General features: G+C 46.1%; 1 protein-coding gene across 2 annotated transcripts in view; it reads right to left on the reverse strand.

Moving 5' to 3' along the window:
* Positions 1-79: 79 nt before the first annotated feature.
* The window catches only part of LOC129838888 (endosome/lysosome-associated apoptosis and autophagy regulator family member 2-like), a 12,585-nt gene continuing 4,030 nt past the window's right edge, over positions 80-8,634 (reverse strand). Inside the window, exons 3-22 of one of the 2 annotated variants that reach the window (XM_055906141.1) lie at positions 8,250-8,439; positions 7,606-7,753; positions 7,205-7,294; positions 6,996-7,101; positions 6,635-6,784; positions 6,397-6,485; positions 6,079-6,259; positions 5,772-5,900; positions 5,226-5,316; positions 4,985-5,087; positions 4,125-4,262; positions 3,709-3,984; positions 3,154-3,327; positions 2,838-3,027; positions 2,573-2,669; positions 2,061-2,162; positions 1,633-1,759; positions 1,201-1,379; positions 726-888; positions 80-639 (exon numbers count right to left, since the gene is read on the reverse strand). In XM_055906141.1, the coding sequence (XP_055762116.1) occupies positions 571-639; positions 726-888; positions 1,201-1,379; positions 1,633-1,759; positions 2,061-2,162; positions 2,573-2,669; positions 2,838-3,027; positions 3,154-3,327; positions 3,709-3,984; positions 4,125-4,262; positions 4,985-5,087; positions 5,226-5,316; positions 5,772-5,900; positions 6,079-6,259; positions 6,397-6,485; positions 6,635-6,784; positions 6,996-7,101; positions 7,205-7,294; positions 7,606-7,753; positions 8,250-8,439 (2,792 nt within the window). In that variant the 3' untranslated portion in view covers positions 80-570. Of the gene's footprint in view, positions 643-725; positions 889-1,200; positions 1,380-1,632; positions 1,760-2,060; positions 2,163-2,572; positions 2,670-2,837; positions 3,028-3,153; positions 3,328-3,708; positions 3,985-4,124; positions 4,263-4,984; positions 5,088-5,225; positions 5,317-5,771; positions 5,901-6,078; positions 6,260-6,396; positions 6,486-6,634; positions 6,785-6,995; positions 7,102-7,204; positions 7,295-7,605; positions 7,754-8,249; positions 8,440-8,634 lie in introns of both variants that reach the window. The other variant, XM_055906140.1, reaches the window with a different exon arrangement.

Consider the following 8,634-nt stretch of genomic DNA (forward strand, 5'->3'; position numbering starts at 1 on the left):
TTGGCATTTTTCTTTCATGGTACATAAACTAATAATAATGTGTAGCCTAACAGAACAGAACACAAATACAAACACGGGCCCAAAGCCAAGTGAGAATTTAATAAAGATGAATCATACCAACATTAATAATTATAAATACTTTAGACATGACTGTACAGATAAACTCCAAATGACAATACAAAATATACAAAAACAGTGACAGTTCCTTTCATTTGCAGCCCTATAATATCCATAGCAATAAGAAGGGTTGTGCTTCCCTGTGTGGTGGGGTCTGGGTGGGGAGCCAAACCACTTTCCAGTTTCAGTCAGATTCATGGGAACAAGTACCTTTGCAGAGAAAACTGGAGTGGCTGGAGCCACGATGGAGTCCTCAGGAATAAGCAGAGCCCAGGAGACATGAAGAGGAGTGGAACACAGTGCCAACCCTACCAACTCTCTTCTTCTTTCTCTCTCCCTTCCTCTCTTCTTTCTTCCTTCTTTCTATTTCCCTTTCTCTCGCTCCCTTTTTCTTTCCTCTCTTTTTCCTTCCTTTCTCTCTTCTTTCCTCTCTTTTTTCTTTCTTGCTCATCGTTACCCCCAGACCCATCTCTCAGACTGGGATGACTTCAGCTGTACCGACTCACTGCTGTCTCCCTCCCTCTGCTGAAGGATAGAGATACACACATGGTTAACACACACACACACACGGTTATACACACAGAGTTATCACACACACACACAGGTACCTTGTTGGCGATGGCCCTGAGCTTGCCGAGCAGTGAGGGTTTGTGGGAGTAGACCACGTCATCCTCAGGCTCCTCCCCCTCGGCCAGGGCACAGCTATCCGCCACCGGCAGCTCACACTCCTTATTGGCTGACATCACCAGCCGAGAATACTTATACTCCAGCCTGACATGGGGCGCCATAGTGACACAGAAACACATAGGACACAGAGATGCAGGAGTCAGGAGCGTTGTACTACAGCCTATGGCAGGGCTGTTCAACCCTATTCTTGTAGAGCTACTGTCCTGGAGGTTTTCACTCCATCCCTCATCTAGCGCACCTGATTCTAATAATTAGCTGGTTGAAAAGCTGAATCAGGTTGGTTACAACTGGGGTTGGAGTGAAAACCTACAGAAGGGTAGCTCTCCAGGAACAGGGTTGGACAGCCCTGGAATATGGCTGGGATGGTTATTTGATTAACAGGTGTCAGTCAATCACCTCTTGTTCTTCTTCCAGAAATAGAAGGTGAGAGAGACGAGCAGCACAGCTAAGAAGGCCCCACCCCCTACCCCAACCTTTAGCCATAGAGCGATGGCCTCGCATGGGACAGAGCTCTTAGCTGGCAGGGACATGCCTTTGGTGCACAGCTTTGGCTCATTCCACACAGACAGAGTCACCTACAGAGAGAGAGAGGGAAGGAGGGGGGAAGTGATGGAGAGAGAGTAGAGAAGGAGAGAGAGGTGAGAGGGAAGGAGGGGGGAAGTGATGGAGAGGGAGTAGAGAAAGAGAGAGAGGTGAGAGGGAAGTGATGGAGAGAGAGTAGAGAAGGAGAGAAAGAGAGAAAGTAGGTTCAATTGAAATACCAAGAGTTGAAAGTAAGAGTAGCATGAGTGTGTAAAAGGAGATGAAGAGAGAGGGAACAGAGGTTACCTGGACCCCTCCCTTGCAGGCTCCCTCTATCTGGTGATAGTCATCCTGGGTGCAGCCGGGACAGGCGCTCCCACTCTCCCACAGGAAGTGAAACGTACAGCCGTCACACGTACCTGCAGGGCACGCACTGCACACACACATGCACACAGTAAAAATGTAGAAGGAGCTAATGAAAATTCACACACAAATAATACACAAACGTTTTCAGCTCAGATGTTGAGCAGACAGTCAGATAGGTGATGTTGCGCAGACAGTCGGACAGGTGATGTTGCGCAGACAGTCGGACAGGTGATGTTGCGCAGACAGTCGGACAGGTGATGTTGAGCAGACAGTCAGACAGGTGACGTTGAGCAGACAGTCAGACAGGTGATGTTGAGCAGACAGTCAGACAGGTGATGTTGCGCAGACAGTCGGACAGGTGTGTGTACCTGGGCACTGTGAGTTGCCTGAGGTCCGTCTTCTCTGGGTTGCAACGTATTGTCATGACCGCACTCCGACCACGCTCACAGGATCCAGTCGCCTGAGTAGACCTGAGATAGAGAGTCAAACACACAAATCAAATTCTATTTGTCACATGCGCCAAATACAACAGGTGTAGACCTTAATGTGAAACGCTTAATTACAAGCCCTTGACCACCAATGAAGTTCAAGAAAGCGTGAAGAAAATATTTACTGAATAAACTAAAGTTAAGAAACATACAAAGTAACAATAAAATAATGAGACTATATACAGGGTCAATGTGCGTGGGTACAGGTTAGTCGAGGTAATTTGTACATGTAGGTGTGGGTAAAGTGAGTATGCATGGATAATAGACAGTGCGTAGCAGCAGTGTACAAAAAAACACATTTTCAACCCACTTTCAACCACAATGACTGATCTTCACTGGAACCATTCAACTCTGAATGCTGTTCTATGGCGTCTAGCTCTACGCTGGCCTACCTGTAGAAGAAGTTGATGTCTGGAATGCCTTTTGAGTTGTCAGAGAAGAGTTCTGGTCTGGCGTTTATTCCGTCTAAATCACTGTCCACTGTCGCTCCTGAGAGAGAGACGGAAAGAGATGGAGAAAACAACTTTCAAATGAAATGGTTGAAAATAAATCTGTTTTTAGATCAAGCGTATACTTTGTGCTCTGGATATATTACTACTAGTGGTTGTGGCACTGTACTATAATCATTATGAAGGCACTATTCTATTGCAATCTCACCGAGGAAGGTATCAGCAAGACTGATAGACTGGGATGCCAGAGCCATCCTGAAGCCCCGCCCATCCGCAGGAATGATGGTTGATTGACAGATGAAGCTGTCCACTGAGTTGACGAACTGGGTGGAATCACTCCCCATGTCCTTGTTGGCGAGATCGGTGACATTATCTGTGCAGACAGCTGCCATCTTCCCCTGAAACAGAACACACAAAGACAACCCTGAGGTATGTGTGTGTTATCTAATGTCCATACAAGCTGATGTGTGCGTGCATGAATGTGTGTGTGTGTGTGTGGACGCGTGCGTGCGTGCATGTGTTACCTGGTGTCCACACAGGCTGACATTGAAGACGTGGAGATACTTTGTGCCTTTAGAGGTGAAGCTGGGGCCGATGGTGAGCGAGGCCACGGTGCTCAGAGAGCTCAGGTCAAAGGTCAGGGTACGGTTGTGCTCCGTGTGACTGAAGGAGCAGTCGCTATAGCAACGAGAGTGCTCCTAGGAGGGGGCACAATAGCATCAAGTCAACACACATCGAACAAATAGTTACTCACATGATAGTACCAATGCTAAAAACATTACTATCCAGAGCAGAGACTGTTAACTGTTGATCTGGATGAGAGTAAAACTCTCAGAGTAAAACTCCCAGAGCGACACATTGTAAGTCGCTCTGGATAAGAGCGTCTGCTAAATGACTTAAATGTAATGTAAATGTAAATGTAAATATAAGTATGGCCCTGAGAGTTTAGATTAGGTTATGAGGATTTAATGTTATAAAGTGGTTCTAATGATTATAATGGTTACGTAAGGTTAGTTTGTAAGGTTGTAACTTATGGTTGTGTGATGATATGAGTTGTGTGTTTGTGTTTAATATAATACCTTGTTGCTCTTACTCCCGGGGCCACAGGGCAAACACGCGTCTTCTCCATATGTGTGGTGACCAGACAGGTATGTGTTGGGGGGGCACTCCTGGCACCGGTTGGTGTCTCTGTCAATGTAGAACCCCGCTGGGCATGGAATACACGACGACGACCCAGACCGCTGAGAACTCTGGGATAGGAGGGCGCAGGCCCGGCACGCAGATGCCACGCCATCCTGGACATTTGTCACGCTCACCGAGTAGAGTATCACCACGTCACTGATGTACCGCCGCACCTAGATACACCCACATCAATATATTATAGTGCAGTATGTAAGTGTGTCTGTGTAGTATGTGTGTGTGTGCAGTGTCACTGTGTGTGTGTGTGTGTGTGTGTGAGAGAGTGTATGTGTTTTGTGCAAGTGTGTGTACTCACGTCCTGAGCCTGGTTGGTCCTCTGGAAGGCCCAAGTGTATGATATGGATGCGTTCCTGGTCATGATGTGTGTGTAACTCTGTCTCTCCTTACTACCCTCCCATGATTCCACCACCGTGGTGCTCTTCCTGTTCACATCCTGCAGGGGGCGACACACACACAGGGTTTATATGGCAGCGGATCATTCTAGTTTACAATTTACACAGTGACTGGTTTATCTGAAATCTCACTGCTTTACTCTGATTTAGTTGTGTAAATTGTGTACTGTGATCGGTTGTGTTTGTTCAAATATACTTTGGTTTCATTTGGATACATGGGTTGTTTTAACTGAGTCTACTGCAGGGATGATCAACTAGATTCAGCCGCGGGCCGATGTTCTCTTGAGCGGATTGACAGCAAGAAGCCCGAAAATAATATTTGACTAAAACATAATAACTTCAAACCTTGCCTACATTTGTATACGATCACATATATCGCTCTGTTATATGTGGGAATACTTGGGAACCGATTTCCAAAACTAAAATCACTTGTAGCTGATTTGCTGGTGTTTTTAGAGTGTTTTATGTCCAACAATTACATTTTGTGTTATTTCTTTGGGCTCAGAAAACTTTCCGGGCTGCGGGCCGCCAGTTGGGGAACCCTGTTCTGCTTTATATGGCTTTATTAGCAAACATAGATATTGATATGTATTTATCCAATAGCAGTATGAAAGTAGGTCACTCATGTATTGGCTATGTCATACTGGCTATGTTGGGTTGGGTAATATTGATTTTCTGGCTAATACACTGTTGATATTGCCAGTAACATTTCCCTGAGATCCTAGACACACACGCGTGCAGATGTGAGTGGTCCGACACACACCATCATGAAGTAGAGCTCACAGTCGGCAGAGCAGATTGTCTCGAAGACGAAGGTGATCCGGCCAAACTCAGTCCCGGTCATCCCAGCAAGTGATGTGGGAAACCTGACAGAACACACACACAGGGCCAATAAAAAATTATATTTCACAATAATCATAGCCATGTGTTCATTCTGACCACATGACCTAACCAGGAAAAACCTGAGAGCTCTAACAATAATACACAGTCAAGCCAAGACTAACTTGAAGCCAGGAACCAGCAGGTTCAGGATGAGATAATCGTTATCCGAGCCTCCAGCACCGCTGCGGATGTGATCCCCTGCCACCTCCCAGCCTGAACAACAACATATTACTGTGATTACACATTCTATTAAACACACATCTATATTCCTTACAGGAGCGGCAGGTAGCCTAGTTGTTAGAGCGTTGGGCCAGTTACAAAAAGGTTGCTGGATCGAATCCCCGAGTTGACAAGGTAAAAATATGTCGTTCTGCCCCTAAACTATGCAGTTAACCCACTGTTCCCCGGGAGGCCGTCATTGTAAATAAGATTTTGTTCTTAACTGACTTGCCTAGTTTAAATAAAGGTAAAAAAATTACAAATAATAACAACCTGAGGGACACCACATATCTGTAACACAGACATCTATGATCCCATTAGTCAGAGAGACACAGAGTTATTACATAGCCAGCAGGATGTCTATATTAGACATATTTACTATTCACCCATGTGTACTACTACATACATATCTCTTGACCCTAATCACCCGAGACATGTTTCTGTCTCACCGTTCATGTCGTCACATTTGGAGTTGCCCACGTTGAAGCAGGAAGTCTTCATGTTGGAAGGGAGGACGTTCCACCATTTATACTCATACCCCAGTACTGGCTCTGTCCCCGCAGGACACTCCTCACACACTGGGACAGACACACACAACCGTCAACAACACATTTCAATATACAGCAATACAGATGTGAGTGGTGTGTGTGTGTGTACTGTAAGTGTGTGTATGTGCACTGTTTATGTATATATATAGTATGTGTGTGTGTGTGTGTGTGTGTGTGTGTGTGTGTGTGTGTGTGTGTGTGTGTGTACCTGAGGTGCCGTCAGAGTGTGTTCCAGGAGGACAGGGGAAGCAGGTGGAGTCGTTGGTGTTGTAGTAACCAGGGTTACAAGGAGGGCAGGCCTCTCTCTCCCCTGTAGGGGGCAGTGCCACAGCGCCCGTCACATTCTCCTCACAGATCCTCGGCTCCACCCACCGGTACATCACCTGCGTCTGTCACCACGGCAACCACAGCAGTTACATCACAACCATAGAGATACTATACACAGGATGTCTTATGTATTGTAATCTAATGTATGTGACCACAGCCTTCTCTCTCTATATGCACACTATATGTGTGTGTGACTTACCTTTCCCTCGCTGTCGCAGGCTGTGTGGATCTGAAAGTAATCCTTCTCTGAACACGGAGGCCTCTCCTTACACTGTGACCATCCTTCATCTGAGGGAAAGAGTGAAAGAGAGAGAGACAGTGGATATTTGAACTGGTATCTACTGATACATTTCAATGTGTGTGTGTGTGTGTGTGTGTGTGTGTGTGTGTGTGTGTGTGTGTGTGTGTGTGTGTGTGTGTGTGTGTCTAGTACATACGTGAGTACTGTGTGTCGGGGCAGGGAGTACAGGAGGTGGCTCCCTTGTTAGACGATGTGTTCCTGGGGCAGGGCTGGCAGGAGGAGGAGCCAGGAGAGGAGCTAAACCAGCCTGGTCGGCAGGGGAAACACTCCGAGGTGTAGGCAACACCTAGAAAGAGACACATTAATTCATTAAGATGTAGATTCGGCTGTCGTCTCTGTGGTCTCATTTCCTAGATCTAAGAAGGGTGAGTTATGGAGTGGGTGAGAACCTGTGATACTACACTGCCTTGACCAACCACATTACAGAGGCATGCAGAATGGGAGAGAGAATATAGGTGAGTGTGAAGATAGGGAGTACGGGTACGAGCGGTCATTACCCTCAATCTGGATGTTCCTGAGCAACACTGGTTTAACCATCTTCCCTCCGACCAGGATCCCTGTCGTCCTCCAGTACAGTATGTTAGTGCCAGACATCAGATTCACCTGAGTCACATGTCACACAATATGTCGCACACAGATTATGTTACACACATCATTCACACCAATCATATAACACACACGTATCACACACTGCCTTCCTCCTCACCGTGTGTGTGTCCCACTCTCCGTTGGTGGTGAGTTTGATCCACTTCTGATCGTCTGTCTGGGCCATCTCCTGACACTGCTCGTTCTGGACCTGAACACGCGTCACCACGGTAACCACTCAGAATATTGCATCACATGATTCTCTCGCTTTCAATCAGCAGCTGATTCTCCTCACCACAAAAAGCACTCAATTGTCCACATCTTTTGATGTAAAGCCATTGATGTAAAACCCATTGATGTAAAGCCATTGATGTACAAAAATATATTAATGTACAATTAAAGTCTTCCCTGCTACCGCAAAACATACCCACTTTTCATCTCTACGTACGTCAACCAGCTAAAAAAAAAGGGTAATAAATGAACTGATATAAACTTCAGCAGGGAGGAGAGAGTCAGACTCACATAGAACTCAAAAAATATGTTGTTGTCAGGGTACTGGTAGCTGAAGGAGACAGAGCCCTGCTTCTCCAAATGCACAGCGTAGACCAGAGACACGGTGCACTCATCACGACTAGACTCCAGATACACACCCTGCGGCGTCCACGATGAGCTACAGTACACAGAGCGAAAGAGAATACAGGACTACTGTGAGTTTGTGTGTGTGACTGAATGTGTAGTTAGTGTGTGTGTGACTGAATGTGTAGTTAGTGTGTGTGTGTGTGTGTGTGTGTGTGTGTGTGTGTGTGTGTGTGTGTGTGTGTGTATATAAATATGCGTGTGTTTTGGGTTTTACTATTCTTGTGGGGACCAGAAGTTCTCACAAGGATAGTAAAACAAGGAACATTTTCACCACAGGGACAAAGGCTATTTTATATTTATGGTTACAATTAGGGTTAGGGTTAGATCAGGTTGAGGTGTTAGGGTTAGAATTAGGTTTAGGTGTTAAGGTTAGGGTTTGTGTTAGGTGTTAGGGTTAGGAGTTAGGAGTTAAGGTTAGGGTTTGATTTGGGTGTTAGGTGTTAGGGTTAGGAGTTAGGTGTTAGGGTTTTGAATGTGAATCAACTTTTTGATCCCCACAAGGACAGGAAAACAGACATGTGTGTTACCTGTTACAGGCCTGACTCTCCTCTCCACTGGGTCCTGGGTCCATGTAGGTGGCCAGGCTGGTGAAGCCGGCAGGGATAGTGTCCCATTGGTCGAAACGCACCCCACTGCCCAGCGAATAGGAGCCGGCCGCACATGACGTACATTGCTGAGCGGACATCTCTAGGAACTTTCCCGCCGCACACGAGAACGCTGACAGACAGACAGACAGAGAGATAGGGAGAGAGGAGGGTCACACACACACAATGTGACAGACATATTCACACCTAGACAGTATACATACAGTTGAAGTCGCAAGTTTACATACACCTTAGCCAAATACATTTAAACTCAGTTTTTACAATTCCTGACATTTAATCAAAGTAAAAATTCAATTAGGATCACCAC

Source organism: Salvelinus fontinalis, chromosome 39 (genome assembly GCF_029448725.1).
Source record: "Salvelinus fontinalis isolate EN_2023a chromosome 39, ASM2944872v1, whole genome shotgun sequence".
In the NCBI taxonomy this organism is placed as follows: domain Eukaryota; kingdom Metazoa; phylum Chordata; class Actinopteri; order Salmoniformes; family Salmonidae; genus Salvelinus; species Salvelinus fontinalis.